This window comes from Crocuta crocuta, unplaced genomic scaffold (assembly GCF_008692635.1).
Source record: "Crocuta crocuta isolate KB4526 unplaced genomic scaffold, BGI_CrCroc_1.0 scaffold25, whole genome shotgun sequence".
In the NCBI taxonomy this organism is placed as follows: domain Eukaryota; kingdom Metazoa; phylum Chordata; class Mammalia; order Carnivora; family Hyaenidae; genus Crocuta; species Crocuta crocuta.
The window spans coordinates 14,598,294-14,617,771 of NW_027532015.1; the positions used below are offsets into that span (position 1 = coordinate 14,598,294).

Here is a 19,478-nt window from a genome sequence, read left to right on the forward strand (position 1 = left end):
TATTTTGTGGAAAGTTTATAAAAGTTTCTAGAAAGACATGAAAGAACACTAGAATGGATGAAAAATTTACAAAATTTGTGGGTGAGAAGAGTTGATATTTTAAAGACGTCAGTTCTCCCAAGCAGGGCTCTCATGGAACTTGGCAAATTGATTCTAAAATTTATTTGAAAAAACAAAGGGCCAAGACTAGGCAAAGCAATATTGGAGAACAAAGTGGAAAGACTTGCTCTACCAGATAACAAGACCTACTATAAAGACGTAATAATTAAGATATTGCAGTATGAGTATAGGCATAGACAAACACCGAAACCGAAGAGAGATCCTGGAACAGGCTGAGATATGTATGAGTCTAGATTTATGACAGCAATCTTCATGAACCAGAGTAGAAAGGGTGGACTCTTTGAGAATGGTACTGGGAAAATTTGTTCATCGGCTTGTAAAAATAAAAGAAAATTAGATTTCTACTTTAAGTCATGCACAAGAAATGAAATCCAAGTAAATTAAAGGCCAAACTGTTTTTAAATACTTTTAGAATAAAATATACAAGCTGTATTTATGACATTGGGATAGGAAAGAATTTCTTAAATGAGGCTTGAAAACACCATTAATCATAAAAAGAAAAGATTGGGAAATGAGAGTGCATCAGAATTTTCTTCTGCTTGTCAAGGCTCTGGCTTCTGGAAATGACAGAGTGGGTTCTATTGCACTGCTCCTCCTGCCAATAACAATTATAAACATTGGAAAATACTTAAGAAGGAAAAAAGTTTGAAAGCATTGGAGAGTGACTAAAAGTAGTCAGAAACTGGAAAGGTTTTGATTCTTGGATAAGGGGTACCACATTGGGTAAGATCCACATTTAAATGATTTTTCCCTTAGGAACAGTCGCTGATCTGCAAGGTAGAGGACAGATAGAACTCAAGAAGAAAACCACAGTCTTAGTGGCCAGAGGAGTTAGTTTGAGGCTGCTTGGAAATTGAGTGAGATATACCCACTAATGGCACAGAGAGAAAGGCCCCCAAACCTTTATATAAACTTCAGTTCAATTCTGAGCTGATCCCTGACATGTGCAAGTGTTGAGTAAAACTCAAAGAAATCCAGGTGGAAAATATCAGCTAGAAGTCTTAAAAGAGCTTAACAGAAATTTCAGCAGCTGCCCAATCCAGTAGAGATAGATTTCGGATTTTGAACCTGAAGTTAGAGGGGCATCATAAACAGTCCAAGCTTTCTACTGAAGCTCCAAAAGGGCCAAGCTTTAGGAATAAAAATGTACATCTCAGGACTAAGGAAGTACACTAAAAATTAAGAGCAAATCCAAGACAAAGCCACCCCAGTAAGAGCTAAAACCAGGCCTCCACATGATCAAGGTAAACTACCAAGAATGTATTTGCCTGTTATAACAAGACTGCATACTCTTAAGAGGAATATAACAGAATCCAGACTCTACAATATCATCCAAAGTGTCTAGTACACCATTAGAAATTTCTAGATTTATAAAGAAATAGTTAAGTGGACAAGGTCAGGTGTTGTGCAAGGATGTTAGAAGAATGGGAGTGTCTCCTGGTTGTGGTAGAAATTTTTATGACCACTTAGAGATTTTGGTATTATCAAGGAAAGTTGACAGCTAGCTTACCCTAGAGCCAGCAGATCTACCCCTAGTTATGTATGCTAGAGAAATTCCTGAAGTTCCTCTGTATACACTTAGGACATGCAAAAAAAAAAAAAAAAAAAAAAATTGAGCAAAAAAAAAAAGTTGAGCAAAATGAACAAATGGCAGAATGAAACGTGGACTACAATATCATTTATGGAAACTTTAAAAACAATTCTACACATCTAGTAATGGTCATAGATACATGAATGCACATCATAACTTCCCAGCTTAGTATAATGGATACCAGTGGGGAAGAAGGAGCAGAAGGGAGTAAGTCACAGGTAGCTGCAAGAAGATTTAAAACATTTCATTTCTTAAGCTGAGTGGTGGGGATGTGGGGGTCCTGCTTATAATATTTTTTCTATATTTCTCAGTATTTTTAAAACATTCTTAAAATATTCTCTAATAAAAAATATATATGTATATTAAAAGGAGGTTGACTTAGATCGGGATTCCTCAATGATACCCATACAACCTTTTAAGTTGTAAAACAGAAATCTTAACTTTGCAAAATCTTCTATCATTTTAGCAGTTTAACCAGGGACTGAAATTGGGATAATAGATTATATAACCAAGGAGGAAAACTTGGGGACCATGATTTCCTAGATCCTTAGGGAAAACTTCGGTTTGGACTTTTAAATTTGTATTACAAAATTTTTAGTATAATTCAGAGAGTTTTATAGTTTCTTTTAACCAAATTTTTTTTCTGCTGTTACAAGAGGAAGGTACCTATGCAGCCTTATTGTTACCAGAAGATGTACACTTTAAAATAATTCTTACTTGTAGAAGAATTAGAATCTGATATTTGGAAGCATTGTACCAGAATAAATGCTTTGATACAGTAGTGCTAATAAAAGGCATAGGTAATCTTTAAAAGCCTAATTTTCATGGTCAGTGAATTCAGATAGAAAACATCTATGAAGTTAGTGTGTATCATACACAGAAATAAAAGTGTTTTCTCATTTGAAAATAAAACAGTTTAGACTATTGAGAGCTTTCAAGGTGACATAAAGTTCAGTTAAAGGAACAGAGTTTTTATTTTTCTGGTTGTGTGTTTTTTTTTTTAACTTTCTATAATTTCAGATTCTGGCTCCATTTTTATGGTTCTCATTTAGCTGAGGACTATTAACCTTATCCCAAAAGAGCTTCGAGTTCAAGGTCTTCAGGTCAAATTGAAGATGTCCGAATTTTTATGATTTCATTTTAAGCTGGCCATTAATTTTTTAGTAAGAACAGGGAAGAAAGACTGTTAGAGCTGAAAGCCTTCTAATAGGAGGATCCTTAAGCGTTGATCTTGTGAGTGTCCCTCACGAACTTATTTAGTATTAAAAGAATGTTACTTTCACTGTAGATGACCTATCCCTAGCCTGCCATTACTGTCATGTATATCCGTATACACCTATTTGCGATTTGTCCTAAGGGTTGCTAAGAAGTTCCCCCACCCTTTTTAAATAGGTGTTTATTTCACACCCTCACACTTGTAAAGCTTCTTTGGTCTTTCTTAATGTTTTGATCCAACTCCCACAGTTCTGCAAACACACTGATTTGTGTTGGTGTGTTGGCATGGTCCCTAACCTCCCTTTCTGTTAGGGCCGAGAAGTGAAAAGCACATTGTCAAGCAGCTGACACAGGAGGTTGCCCCTGAGGTTATTAGACATCCTGCCAGATTTACTCAGGATTCTGTATATCCTGAGTCATGAGTCCCAAAGGGATACTGCACTTGGCTTTTCCTGTGCCATTATCCTCTCAGGGTTTTTACCTGTCAACTGCCGGTGCTGGGATAAGGAGTGAGATGTCATGGGGGGCAGTCAGTCCCGCAGGCCTGTTTCCATGGCCTGTTTACACGGCCTGACTCATTGTTGGCTTGCAGAGACAGTGATGTACTGGCCACGGAAACTTTAAGGGTAAGAACTTTAACTAAGTAGTACAAGAGCCCCAAGCAGTTGTGATTCCAGTGGTTCATCGAGCTCTTTCTTGCAGTTTCCCCATGTTACCATCTTTAATGAGTTCAGTGGTCTGCTCCATATCAGAGGGGGAAGGTCTTGCCCTTCTCTGAGCGTCGTATCTGGTACAGGCACTGTAGTCAGGCACCATTTTGTATCCAGGCAAGTCTGTTTTCTGAGAGCTTTACTTGGGGTTCAGAATGCAAAAATAGGAAATAAGAAAAAAGTTTCTGGTTTAGATTTTTTTAAGTTTGCTGAATTGTGATATGTTGTTAGAATATTTTTTTTTCTTCTGTTAAAACATACTTTGGCTGTTAAATCTTATCTGGGCCAGAGGCCGAGTGGTTTGAATGAATACATCCTGCTGATTTAAGTATAAAAAAAGAGTAGTTCTCTGACATTTGATGTTCTTCATTGTCATTTCCTTAGTTATTTTTGTCCATTGAAGCTCTTGTGGATAGCCAGAAGAATGCTGTTTTTTCTATACTTAAATTTCTTTAATCCAAGTGAAGGCATGAAAAATGCCTTTTTGACCTTTACATAATTAAACTGAGTTTAGCTTTTAGTCATTAAGAGGTTGCAGCTTTTTACCATAGCTGTTCAATATAAGGTTAAATATAAGTTAGAGAAAGCGGTGATGGTGTCTGTCTCAGAGGATGTTTGGGCTGATAGACGATAGAGCACAAGATGAGAGAGTGGTGCTGGGCACATAGCAAGCTTTCAGTGTAGGAAAAACTGTGACCCAGAAGCCTAGACTTACATCCTAAAAAAGAAGCCACAGAGTTTCTGAAGTGATAGACTTAACTAGAATGACCCAGAGAAATACTATGGACCATGACTTGGAGAACCGTGGAAAATCCACTGGGAAGATTATCTCCATGACACACCATTAACCTAATCTAACAAAGAAATAACCGTGAAAGAGTCATGCTGAATTTACATGCAGAGTGGCTTACTTGGGACATTTTGTTGTGTGTAGTATTTGTTCAGCAGGTGGAAATAATTCTCAATCCCTTAAACTTTAGAGTTGACACAAGGTTTTTGTACATGCTGTTCACTGTGGCAGACTTAGAAGCACTTTGTAAAGAAGGCTTCTTTTTTCCTCCCAGTTTACAAACCGTGTTTGATGTCCTGTCATTAATAAAATTTCAAATTTAACTTTTCAGATTCAGTGTTGTTTTTACTACATCCTAATGGCCCTCTTTCCTAGAATTTCCAGGAACAGACATTTCCAGGAACATCTATACTGTTCTGTTGAAGAGGACCTTTGGGAGACTGATGTGAAATAAATGTTGAGTCAGTACTTGGAAACAGTGTGAGCTTAGGCAAGAGAACCTTAAGAAAATTCCATTTTCTTAAAAAATAATAATACTGCTTACCTAGAGGAATTAGAATGCTCTTAGTGTCCTATAAGTAGCAGAATACCTTACTCCAATGGGCTTCAACAGTAAGAAAATGTATTTTCTAAAACATGAAGTCCAGAAACAGGGCTGGGTCTGGAGTAGGTTGAGTCAGCAGCCTAACAGTGTCATCCCAGGTCTGTTCCCTCATTACTGCTATGGGTGGCTCTGCCCTCAGGCTGGCTTTTAGGATTGCAAAGTGGCTGTGGCCATTCCAGGCATCAATCCAATTTAGCTACACCAAGGTCTGGAGCGGAAAGGAGGCCATCTTTTTCTGTCTCTTTTTCTTAGAACTGAGAAAACACACGCATAAAAACCTACCCCAGACTTTCCTTACATTTCTTTATGCTTCTAGTATTTCCTCATCAACCCAGATCACTGGCAAGGAAGATGGGATTGTTACAACTACAGCTGGCTTAGATTTATCCTTTTAGGAGGAATAAATATGCTGTGGTGAGAATTGAGTGAAGCAGCGTATGTTAAAGTCCTGGAATGTAGTAGGCACTTTGTGTTCTATCTTTAGTATATAATATGTGACGATGTTTTGTTTCTTCATATATTGACATGAATACAAACTAGATTAAATTTCCCTTTTCCTGAAATAGTCCTGAAAGTTTTCTTTCTCTTTCTGGATCTAGCTGAACATTTAGCTGATGAGGGAAAAGTTACAGAGCCTGTCTACTTTTTTACAGGGGCCTTATTTGAATGTCACACACCATAGCCATTGTGGGGTCATGTGGAATAGATACTACTTGTTTGCAATTGTACTTGGTTTTAGACATGATGATATTCTTATTCTTAAGGGGAGAGATGAAGTCATGTTCACAACTTTGATAGGTAATCAGGTGCCTGTACCATATTAGTGTAATCATGTCTTTCCTGTTGTAAAGCCAAAAAAGGGTCCATACCCAGGAAATTAAAATCATTAAGCCTGTTTTTAGCATTAATGTGTTCATTTTTCCATAGTAACTTATGAAAGAACAGACAGCCTTACCTTATCAACTAATTTTCTTTTACGTCAGTGGCAGTGCTATTCAGATAGTAATGTGTGCCTAATAACTACTTAGTTTTTACATTATTAATGGGGTTGGCTTTACTTTGGGAGAGTTATGTAACAACCAGTCAACACACAAATAAAGACTAATGCCCAATTTCCGTTTGTCAGATTTGCCCTCTTTTTCTTTTCCTTGGCTTCAAGATATCTTTCTATGTGTTATCTCTATTTCCACTATCGTCTATACCCACCCCCCTTCAGAGTTTTATCTTACCGTCATTCCACTGACATCATTTTTGTTCAGTCCTTTATTGTGTATGTTAGGTGAGTTTCCAAATTTTAGATGATTTTTATTTTTAGAACACAAAGCCTGAAAAGTTCATAGTAACTCAGCATGACACTCAGTTCACTGACATCCAGATGTAGATGGCTTTCGAGGGACCAACAGTTCCAGAATGACCTGGAGACCTGGGTAAAATGGACAGTGTGCCCACAGTTGCTTTGTAAACAAGCACCCTGGTAAATTGGTTGCATGCCTCGACCTTGTTTGAATGCCACACTCAGCAAATGGTAGATTGCATGAAGCTCTGTTATGGCCTGACCAAGTCAGAATCCAAGAGTGGTAATGTTCAGTGTCACTGTGGAGTGTCCTGATTGGCAGCTGACGAGTATTGAGCACCTACGGAGGGCAACTAAGGCTTGCTTTATGTAACTCAGAGGGATGAGTGAGAAAGTTAGTTGCCAGGCATTTTGCTGAAACAGAAGTAGAATATGGAAGAACAGGGGTGATTTCAGTGAGTAAATTAATTAGCAATTGTTTCCAGGCCTGGCTGAACATCACAGTCATTTGGGGAGTTTTTCCAGCAGTGTGTATGGAGTTCTTTGCCCCGAGAGATTCTGCTTAGTGAATCCACTTTATCGAATAGATAAACCACAATTGATTATATGCTTATTTTCTTTTTATTAAGGTTTAGGTTTTCCCCGTATTTTGCCGTCATTCCCTTCCTCCTAAATCTTTACTGTTCTTCCTGTCCTCAAAGATTAAGTTTATATCCCAGACCCCACCTTAACCTGTCCTTCAGAGCTTTCCTAATGTGTCTCTTCCCATCTTCCCAACCTTCTTAGGATATGGGTTTTACATTTTAATTTGAGAGAATTGGCAGTTATTGAAAGGATACTTTTAGATTGGTCATAAACACGTGAAAACTGTTCATTCTCAAGAGCAATCAAGTAAGTACATGTTACAATCCTAAACTATGCTTTCTTGTTATCAATTGACAAGGATGAAAAGAGATGAGAATACTTTATTTTGGCGTGAATCAATGGGAAGGTCTCTCTGCTACACTCCTTTTAAAATGAATTGGTAAGACCTTTCTTGAAAGCAGTTTGGCATTATGTATCAGGAGCCTTGAAATAGTTCACATTCATATTCCTTAATCCAGTTATGTCCTTTGGAAACTGTCCTAAAGAAACAGCAGATATGGAAACAAAAATGTGTTTACAACAATGTTCAGTACACTGAATTTTATGGTAACAAAAAATTGGAAGGAACCTAAATGTCCAATAGTAGGGAAAATGTTAAATGAAGGATAACCTCCCGTACGATGGAATATCATTCTTTCAAAATTGTGGGGATGGAGTTTCATGGTAAAAATATACATAACATAAAACTTACCATTTTATCTATTTTTAAGTGTACAGTTCAGTGGCATAAAGTACAGTCATACTTGTGCAACGATCAGCACTATCCATCCACAACACATCTTACAAAACTCAAACTCTATATGCATTAGACAACTTCCCATTTTCCTCTCCTCCCAGCCCCTGGCGACCACCATTTTATGTTCTATCTCTATTAATTTGACTAGGTATTTCATATAGGTGGAATCATATGGTATTTGTCTTTTTTGCAACTGGCTTATTTTACTTACCATAACATTCTCCATGGTCCATCCATGTTGTAACATGTCACAATTTCCTGTTACTGAATAATACTCTATTTTGTGTATACACCATTTTATGTTTAACCATTCATCTCTTGATGACTTCTGTGTTATTTCCACCTTTTCGGCCACTGTTAATAATGCTACTGTGACCATTGGTGTACAAATATTGACTCCTCTGCTTTCAATTCTTTTGGGTATATAACCAGAAGAAAATGGTGGTGTTTTAAAAATATATTTGATAGTAACATGCATTATGGTATCCAATCAAAATTAAAAAAAAAAGCAGATTTATATGGAAACCAACTTGACAATAAACTATTAAAAATAAAATAAAAAAACAGATTATAAATTTAACATGTCTCTCTTCCTCTCTCTCTCTCTTTCTCTGTCTTTGGAAAAAAAAAAGTATGAGAATAGGAAAAATACTGGAAGAAGATGGTTAGAATTTTGGGTTATTTTCTTTTCTTCCTGACTTTCCTGTTATAATACGGATTATATACAAATAAGTAGTTAGAAATGAAGAGAGGGTCCCTGCCCCCCCATCTATAGATCATATTAATGCAGTGATTTGGCACTAGTTTTCTTATGCTGTCCTGCCTTGTCTGTGAGTTATTTTATGAGTGATAATTTAAGAAATAACCCTAGGGATGTAAAGCACCATGAAATTCTAATTTAATTACTTGTATGTCTCACAGAAAGAATCACAGCTGTTATATCACCAAGAAGAAAAAATGACAGCTAAATAGAAAGAACTTGACTTGAGCTCAGTTTCTTCTTTGATGTAAAGTAGACTCTCTTTAGCTAGAAATAATGAATTCAAGAATATTTCCTTTATTCTTGACTTTATTGAACATCTCAGTGCAGGTGCAAAAAATGAACTGCCTTTGTTATATAAAGACTTCATCGCTCACTTTATAATCAAGTACTTTCCTCTTTCAGAACAAGCTTGCAGTCAGGTGACAAATACAATTGCTAATAATAAAGCAGCCTTGAACAAAAATCTATTGCTCTGGAAGCTTGACTAAGAAGTTTGCATCTTTTCAATATAATAATGAAGAATGCAAATTATTTACTTTTTTCCAATAAGTATGTTAGTACTAAAATAGAAAAAAGTCAACAACAGTGGACGTAACTTCATACGGTTACTCAGATGTAGTCACCAGAATTCTCTTAAGATGTGAATATCTGGTTTCATCCTTAAGATTTCTTTTGTTAATAAAGTCTTCTTTAATTTAGCTTACTCACCTCTAGCCATTTAATTTCTCTATATTTAGAAATAGTTTTACACTATTAATCATTGTTTATAGATTTCTTTATGTAAGGACTAACATTGTTCATGTTCATTTATCCTTTTGCTGTTTAAACGATGATGTATTCAACAACGTGAAACTTCTTCTTTGGTGCATTTTTATGGACATATTCATCAGTATTGCCATATGAGTTCTTTTAAAAATATTAGTCTTTAGTCTAATAAGATTGATCAAATATATCTTGTGACAAACACCATTCTTTCCAAGAATATAGCAGTACCTGTTCCTGTTGTATATAGAACACAAGTTTTATTCTTAATATAAATAAGCAATTCTTCCTGCTTTTATTTCTCATAATTTTTCCTGTTTACCCCAATTCCCTTTTACTAAAAACCAAAACAAAAACAAAAACAAAAAACCAGAAAGTAATGAAAAAGACTAAAAAAATTTTTTTAACAGACACCAAAGGGTAGGCAGAAAATACAGAGAAGAGGGCTCAGGTTTGGAATCAAGCAGAATTGGGTAAAGTTCCCACTCTGCCACTTCTAATGTGCATGACTAAATATTTCCATGCTTTAGTGTCCTGAGTAAACTTGAGATAATCCACTCTACCTTAAAGAGTTGTCATAATTAGAAATATTATGCTTGAAGTGTCTAGTGCAATGCCTTGTTCCTAGTAGTTGCTTAGTAATGAGAGGCAGCTATTATTATTGTTTCTGTTTGGTATTGTTACTATTTGGTAGTAATCACAGCTGTCTTTAGTGGAGAATATCATTTGTGTTGTATTTTTGTTAGAAATACAGTATCTCTTTTCTTAGGAAGGTGATCTATCCCACCCATGACACCAGGTTTGGGTGCATTTCTTGGTTGATGCTCATTATCAATAGACTCTTTAAAAGCCCCGCTGTGATTGTACCATGTGTATTTTTCCTTGGTCATTTTCTGGAGAAAACTGCTTCTTCAGGCTGAGTCCCAGAAAGAGAACAATGTGGAGCGAAGCTGAGCCAACCAACATAGAAATGTGGTGTGAATAGGCATTACTAGCTCCTGGGATTTGCAGTTGCTTGACACTGTGACACACTTACCCTAAAATGACTTATACATCATCTGCAGCTAACATGGATAGTCTTACTCTTTTAATATCTGTATGTCAACGTCTATATTTTAATATTATCTTAGATTTATATTTTAACATTAATTTATCAAGTTTGAGTCTACAAAAAAAATGAAATGATAAAATATGTTTAGAAAATTAGCACCAAGGGACTAGAAAATAAAATATCCCAGTAATAAGAATCAACATTGGTATAACTGACCTCCAAGCCAATAGGCATTTTAGTAATAGCATGGAAAAAGAATCATATGCTACTTCTTCAGAAGAAACTATGATCTCCCTAGCAATAAATTAATTTCTCATACAAGACCTTCAATTGACCATAGTGAAAGATATGTGAACAATATCCTCAATATTTTTATTAAATAGTGAATTCCAACAACATTAAAATGTAATGTGTTGAAAGTGATATGCAGTTCACTAATTTAATGTGTTCTAAGGATATAGCTTTCTGGTCATATGTCTTTTATCAAAGTCAGGGTTTAGACTGCTCGAGAAAATGAGTAGCTTATTTGAATCTCCTATGAACTGCTATATTTATCACTTGTCTCAGCCTGGTTCTTGGTAAGAAGTGGATGCTGACTTTCTTCATTCAGCAGCATTTCATATTCACCCTCAATGTGTTAGGCATCCCAATGATTCAGTTGTTGGAGATTCAGTGGCCAACAAGACTGACCATGAGGTCCCTGCTCTCATGGAGCTTGCACTCCGCTGAGGGAGATAGATGATAAAGGAAAAGTAATTCCAGATTATTATAAATTCTGTAATAGATCTATACACAGTTTCCATTTTTTTCTTAAGTGATATTAAGTGGTTTTCAAGAAAATTTTCCATTTCACCTAGATTGCCACATTTATTGACATAAAGTTGTTCCTAATATCCTTTTACTTTCTTTTTAATGCTCATAGGACCTATATTAACGTCCTCCGTTTTGATCCTGATAGTCTAGCATAACAGTAGTTTTTATTCTCTCTCTCTCTCTTGCTGTCTGATGAACAATTTGCCTTGGAGTTTATAAATTTTATGAATCTTCTCATAGAGCCAACTTTGGGCACTGCTGATTTTCTTTATTGTACTTTTTGTTTCATTAATTTCTGTTCCAACTTCTTTGGGGATAATATGCTGTTATTTTTCTAGATGAAAGCTTACAGTGTTGATTTCTCAACCTTTCTATTTTTCCAACACATGCATTTAATGATATAAATTATTCTGCATCCCAGAAATGTTGATATATTTAACTTTCAATACTATTCAGCTCAAATATCTTCTCATTTTCAGCATGATTTCTCTTTGGCCCCTGGTTTACTCAGAAGAAGTTTGTCAATGCCCAAACCTGTCTTTCTTTCTTATTCACTAGTTTAATTCTATTGTGGTGAGAGAACACACTCTGGATTATTTCAGTTTTTTGAAATTTGTTGAGAAGTGCCTTATGGTCCAGGATATGGTCCACTGTTGTTGGGTATAGTGTTCTACATAAGCCATTTAGATTAGTTTGTTAATCTTATTATTCAAGTCTTCCATATCCTCATTGATATTTTTCATCTGCTTATTTGATCACTAAGAGAAGGGTTTATTTAAAATCTCCAGCTATGGATGTAGATTTGTCTGATTTTTAGTTTTGCCCATTTTTGCTTTATACATTTTGAAGCCATGTTAATAGGTATGTTTGGGATTATAAATTTTTCTGTTGAATTCACTCTTTTATCATTATGTAATGTAGTAGCTTTTGCTTTAAATTCAGTTTTGTCTGATATTAGTATATAATCACCACAGATATCTTTGGGCTAATGAGTGATATGTCTTTAGACATCATTTTACTTTCAACTTAACTGTGTCCTTATATTTAAAGTATGTCTCTTAAATGTATGTAGTTCTTCCTTTCATCTTTCCTTCTTTCCTTTCTTCCTTTCTTTCTTCCTTCCTCCCTCTCTCCCTTCTTCCTTCCTCCCCCCTCCTTTCTTCCTGTCTTCCTTTCTCCCTTCCTCTTTTCTTTCTTTCTTTCTTTCTTTCTTTCTTTCTTTCTTTCTTTCTTTCTTTCTTTCTTTCTTTCTTTCTTTCTTTCTTTCTTTCTTATTGTTAGCAATGTAACTTGACAGATCTCTTATTCGTAGTGTTCAGGTCATTTATATTTATTGTGATAACTGGTATTTGCAGTTATGTTACCATCTTGCTGTTTAGTTTCTCTTTCATTGTTTTTTGTTCTTTTAGGCTTTTTTTTTTTACCCTCCTTACTTTCTATTAATTTAGTATTATATTTTATCCTCTACTAGCTCTTTACTAATACTTTTTATATTATTATTTTAATAGTTCCCTAGAGATTGCCATCTACATCCTTGACTATTCCAGTCTATCTTAAATTTGTACTTTACCACATCCTGAACAAGGAAAGAAACTTAGGGGAGTTTAAATATTCAACAGTTTTTAAAATGTTAACATATTTTATATACAGTCACCTATTTGCCCTTTCTGTTATCTTTGTTCCTACAGTTCAATGGTTCATCTGGAATAACTTTTCTATAGTCTAAACAAGCACTTTTAGTATTTTTTGTAGTGTGGATCTGCTGGCAGTTAATCCTCCCAGGTTTTGCCTGTTTGGAAACATCTTTCTTACATCTTTTTTTTTTCTTGTGTCACTCCAAGAACATCATTGCATTATTTTTGGCTTCCATAGTTTGTATTGCAAAGTCAGCGATAAATTTTATTATTCCTTTAAAGGTAATGTCTCTTTTCCTCTCTGGCTGATTTTAAGAATTTTCTGTGTCTTTGGTTTCAGAATTTAGACTGTGATTATTTTATTTTATCCTGTTTGAAGTTTTCTGAGCTTCCTGAATTTGTGAGTTAATGTTTTCAACAGTTTTGGAATATTTTTGGCTATTATATAAGTCTTTGTATATTTCTTGTGTTCTGTAGTCTCTCTCTCTCTCCTTTCTGGAATTACAATGATACATATGTTAGAGTATTTAACTAGGTCCCATATGTCTCATGCTTTGTTGTGTTTTCCCCTTCTTTTTCCTCTCTCTGCTTCCATTTAGATACTTTATATTGACCTGCTCTTCATTTCACCAAATCTGTCTTTTGTTCTGTGTAGTCTGCTATTAAACCTGTACAAGGAATTCTTATTTTCAGGTATTGTATATCTTAGTTCTAGATTATTTTATTCTTTTTTAAGATAATTTTTTATCCATTTGTCCATCTTTTACTTGACTTTATTTATCAAATTTATAATAATTATGTTAAACTCCTTGTCTATAAACTTCAGCATCTGAATTATCTCTGTGTCAGTTACTCTTGCCTGTTTTTACTCGGTTGTTTATTGGTCACGTTTCCCTGGCTTTTTGCATGTCTCATGGTTATTGTGTCCTATACATTTTGTATTTCAGAATTATTAAGATTGAAGGTAATTTTATTTTCTCTCACAGAAAGTTCTCACTTTACTTTTTTGCCAGTGAGGATAAGAATCTGATTACTTCAGAAAACGCAATGTAGTTTAGTTGGTCTGGGTTTCGGTTTTAGTTGACCCACTCTCTCTTGATTTTGTCTCTGCTTTTTGGCTGTGGCCCCCCTCAGCTTTTGATTGAGAGACAAGCAGGTCTCTATCTCCTTATCCCTAAGTACTGTGGGAGATTTCATATCTGTCCTTTGAAGTTTTGAGTTTAACTCTTTATTCTTCCACATCATACCGCTCTTAAATTTGGTAATTTTTTTTAAGGAGGAGGCTGTCATGTATTTTTTTAAGCTTATTTATTTTGAAAAAAAGCAGAAAAAAATAAATGGGGCACCTGGGAGGCTCAGTCGGTTAAGCATCCAACTTTGATTTCATGCTCTGGTCATGATCGCTGGATCAAGTGCAATGTCTGGTTCTGCACTGACAGGGTGGAGCCTGCTTCAAACTCTCTCTCTCTCCCCCTCTCTTTCTGCCCCTCCCCTGCTTGTGTTCACTCTGTCTTTGTCAAAAAAAAAAAAAGAATAAAGTTTATTTATTTATTTACTTTTCAAATTTTTAATGAGTGTTTATTGAAAATCCTCAGCATAAAGTTTATTAATTTATTTTGAGAGAGACAGCACAAGTTGGGGAGGGGCAGAGAGAGGGAGGGAGAGAGAATCCCAAGCAGTCTTTGCAATGCCAGTGCAGAGCCCAGTGAGGCAGGGCTCAAACCCACGAAACTATGAAATCATGACCTGAGCCGAAAGCAGCAGTTGGGTGGGCACTTAACCAACTGAGCCACCCAGGCGCCCTGAAAATGTTAGTATATGTTGCAGGCTCCTCTCTCTGGTGGCACTTTACTTCTAAGTACTGGCAGACTTCAGGAGATTTTTTTCTGCCTTTCGAGCCCTATCTCATCTCCCAACCTTCTATACAACCCAGCATGCAACAAATGTCCTGTGGAGAAAACTGGCTACATGTTTGGGGCTCTTCCAGGTTTCATTCATTATGCCAACCCATGCAACTATCAGGAAATCCACTAGTTTCTCTTTTCTCTGGTAGAGTTTCAGAGAGATAGAGTTGCTATGCCTATGCTAAGCCCAAGCCCCATGTTAAGGTCTAAACGAGCAAATACCGTTATAGGAGACGAGGCAGTTCAGCTCCCTTGGGAGGACATTTCTGTCTCTGGAGTTTGATTTCAGTGATGGTTTTAACTGTCATTGCTTCCATAGATCTCCAGTATCTATAAAAATGTGTGTTGATATGTATCCTTTTTTCCCCATAGCTGCTGTAGCAGAAGTGATAGCTTCTAAACAGACTACTACATCTGCTTTGAAGCTCAAGTTTTCCCCCAGGCATTGAATATTCTTCTATGACTTAAATGGCTCTATAGCTTTCAAACATTTGTTGGAAATTTAGGGTACTTTTTCATCTTAAAACAAATATCCTTGTAACTGAATTTGGAAATACATATTTGATGTTTTTCCTTAGTATAAATTCATAGATGTGTAATTGTGCGAACAATATGCATATTTTTAAAAAATTTACAATTTTGATATATATTGGTAAATTTCTGCCAAGAAATACTGTAGTAATTTACCTTGACAGTATGTGAGAATTCTTAATTCCTGTGGGTGATATATTTAATAACATATGACAGGATTTTATTTCTTTTGTAATATACCTGCATGTTATCTTAATCTCTAGGAGAACTCAAAATGTTAAGACTCTCCTCAATACTGAACTCATTGTTATGGAGTGCTATGAATCTTAGAAAAATATACATTATTGATGTTATTGGCATTTATATTTTGGTTAAAACATAAAAATATGTATTGTTCATGGCAACAGAAAAACAGATGTAAGCCAAGCTTTTCATTTTGGTTGGTTTTGGCACATAGGAAGCCTTAAGACCATTTTTATTGATTAATTTGAACATGTCTTACCTTTTACATTTTTCCTTTAATATCTTTAAGAGAAATTCAATGTTCTTTGGTTTCAGGGGAGATGAAAGGATTTGTCTGTTGAAAATATTGCATATCTTGATATGAACCAGTAGAAAAGAAAGTATACAACTTGTTTTGTCCCCTATGCTCTTTTATTGGGACCTTCTATTACCTCCAAACAAACAAAGAAACCGTTGAGACTTACATGAGTCAGAGACTTAAAAATCATGTCTTTTCTTTATAGGACTAGCTATGAATATCAGCACTCTGGATACATACTTTTTCCATTTTAGAATTGGGAAACACCTATACTTCTGGACAAATGCAAAGGTTTATTTTTTTTAACCACTTATCACTGTAATTTGTTTTATTTTTTAAAAAGCTACAGAATTTATAAGCGTCTTATGCCAAAACAGATTATATGTTGATGAATCATTTATTTAGTTAGTTAGTTAGTTAGTTAGTTAGTTAAATTCAAGTTAGTTAACATATAGTGTAGTATTGGTTTCAGGAGTAGAACCAGGTGATTCATCTCTTACATATAACATCCAGAGCTCTTCCCAATAAGTGCCGTTCTCAATGCCCATCACCCATTTAGCCCATCTCCCCTCCAGCAACCCTTACTTTCTTCTCTGTATTTAAGAGTTTCTTATGGTTTGTCTCCTCTGTTTTTATCTTATTTTCCTTCCCTTCCCTATGTTCATCTGTTTTGTTTCTTAAATTCCACATATGATATTTGTTGTTCTCTGACTGACTTATTTCACTTAACGTAATACACTCTAGTTCCATCTACATTTTTGCAAATGGCAAGATTTCATTCTTTTACATTGCCAAGTAATATTCAAGTGTGTGTGTGTGTGTGTGTATCACATCTATTGTGTGGTATATACACACACACACAGACACACATACATAAACATACTTTTAATCAGGTGATGGACATTTGGACTGTTTCCATAACTTGCCTATTGCCTATTGTTGACAGCACTGCTATACACCTGGAGTGAATCTGCCCCTTTGAATCAGCATTTTTGTATCTTTTGGATAAATACCTACTAGTGCAATAGCTGGGTTGTAGGATAGTTCTATTTTTAATTTTTTGAGGAACTTATTTGCTATTTTCTAGAGTGACTGCACCGATTTGCATTCCAGCAGGCAAAAGTGTCCCCTTACTCCGCATCCTCGCCAACATCTATTGTTTCTTGAGTTTTGGTGGGTTTTTTTTGTTGTTGTTGTTTCTTGAGTTGTTAATTTCGGCTATACTGACAGGAGTTGGGGTGGTATCTCATTGTGGTTTTGATTTGTATTTCTCTCATAATGAGTGATGTTGACTATCTTTTCATGCGTCTATTAGCCATTTGGATATCTTCTTTGAAAAAGTGTCTATTCATGTCTTCTGCCCATTTCTTCACTGGATTATTTGGTTTTTTGGGTGCTTAGTTTGAAACGTTCTTTATAGATTTTAGATACTAACCATTTACCTGGTATATCATTTGCAGATATCTTCTCCCATTCCCCCAGTTGACTTTCAGTTTTGTTGATTGTTTCTTTTACCGTGCAGAAGCTTTTCATCTTGATGAGGTCCCACTAGGTTGCTTCCTGTTTTCTCCTGTAGGATTTTGAGGGTTTCCCATCTCACATTTAGGTCTTTCATCCATTTTTAATTTCTTTTGTTGGATGGTGTTTTTTGATCACCAGCAGCAATGCAGTTGGAAATTCCACCTCCATCACTATTTGAGCCAGCTCGTTAAGGTTAATACTTGATTTTTGTTTCCATTCAGAGATACTTGTTCTGCTTAAAAAATAAGGCCCATTAAAAGGACACGTGATCCTTAATATCCAGAAAAATGTACTTTTTCTTTCCTTTTGAAGTTTAACTTATCATTTTAAGTTATGGGAAATTTTGAGCACGTAGAGAAGCCAAGAATATGCTGGAATGCACACCACTGCGCCCACCACCACTTTTTGCTATTCCTATCTTTTTGCTAAAAGATAGTTACTGATTTAAATGGGGATGGCTTTATCTTGGAATTGTAATGTATTTTTTCTACAGAGCTTTTTTGTTTTGTATTACCAAATGGTGATTCATTCAGTATGTAGTCCTCAAATTTCCTCAATTTATTAAAAATAAAGATTTGTTTTTCAGATCTGTCTCAAGCAGTTTTTAATAGTCACTGGGGTTTTGTTTTAATTTTCTTTTCCTTCATGCTCCCAAATGTAATAATTTGAATATTGTTGCCTGTTAAATGATACATGTGAGGAAACCCTTGGACTGAATCTAAGTGTTAACCTTGAAAATACAGTGGATGTGCAAACACTGAAGTCTTTTCAGATGTTGAAGTGTTTTTCTAAGGGTGGTTCTTAGTGTCATGCATATTCAGAAAAAGGTTCTTATTCTCTTGAGCCAAAATTGGCATGCACAGGCACAATCTCTGTTTTTCTTAATTTCTTAGTGCAATTGACATTCTTTATTTTGTTTCTGTATCACTCGTATGAATCTGATTGTTTCAGTGTGTTCCCTAGATGATCCCCTCATTGCTTTGTATATTTTTAAGGCTTTTTAAAAACTACTTTAAAAATAGTTATGGGGTTCTTATTTTTTAATTACCACTGCTTACACATGTGTACACACACACACACACACACACACACACTCAGATTTCTGGTAGATTGTTGAAAAGAGGATTTTTTTAAAAGACAGAGGCTACTATGATAAGGGTGAGCTAAGTAGGGGAATGCAGTGGAGCTAAGGGTGAGGAAAGGCAGTTTCCTAAGCATTAAATCCTAATGCACATCAGATTCTGGGGTAAAGGCCAGTGGAATATATTTGCTTGCTCAGGCATTGAAGTTATGCAAACAGAAGCTATTGCACACCCAGAGTTTCATGATTGAGAAAGTAAACTTGTACATTTTTTTTTAATAGGTTCAAAAAGGCATTTGAATCTGAGCCATCACTACAGTCAGGAATTAATTACGCGGTCCTTCTCCTGGCAGCTGGGCACCAGTTTGAATCTTCCTTTGAGCTCCGGAAAGTTGGTAATTGCAGCTTGATATTTTACGTGGAAATCAAGAAACTGGACCCAACTTGGTACAAAGAAAAAGAGTGGTTGATAGATAGACCCTTTGCTTTTTATCTTATCTGACTTCCTGAAAAAAAAATTACTATATCTCCTTGCTGAGTGTTTCCTGATTGTACCGAATCCTGATATTGGGATGTAATATGGCTTTTAGTTTATTTTACCTGTTTCTAAAAACCCCCTGGTTATTATTTATTCTTCCAGTGCAAAATACTATGGAATATATGGGCTCTGCATTCAGCCTCAACTCCCAAATAAGGTGTGTGTGGAGCATCAGAAACATTTCCTATTTTAGAGTTAGGGAGGAAGAAGGAGAAGAGGGAGAAGAAAAAAAGATCTCTTGTAGTTTCTATTTCTGATTCCCGTCTACACCTTCCAGCACTCTGATTTCAGTGGTGTTGGAGGTGGAGCCTCCCTAAGCCCCCAGACCATCAGGCCAAGCAGATGGCAGTGTTGGCAGTGACCGGTCTCCTCAGAGACCTTCTCTGGATTGTAGCCATTGGCAGGGTGTGCTTTTGTCCCGTTTATCTACGGACCATCTCATCTTCTTTGGAATTTGAAGAATCACGGCATCTTAGTAAATAAATTTCGTGTGATTTTCTTGGTTCTGGCTTTCATAGCATTTTTTAAGGTTTTACATACTAGAATACCATACTAGTATGGTAATGAGATTTTGCTCTGTGTCTAACCATTCTCTTTCAGGGAATCTTTCCAGCTTTTGTAGGAGTCATTACTA

At 35.7% G+C, this 19,478-nt stretch overlaps 1 protein-coding gene across 1 annotated transcript in view; it reads left to right on the forward strand.

Annotated features, from left to right (window-relative positions):
* MAP3K5 (mitogen-activated protein kinase kinase kinase 5) overlaps positions 1-19,478 on the forward strand; it is a 201,595-nt gene that overhangs the window by 91,571 nt on the left and 90,546 nt on the right. The window contains exon 8 of the mRNA XM_077776139.1: positions 18,589-18,701. Coding sequence (XP_077632265.1) covers positions 18,589-18,701 — 113 coding nt within the window. The remainder of the gene's footprint in view (positions 1-18,588; positions 18,702-19,478) is intronic.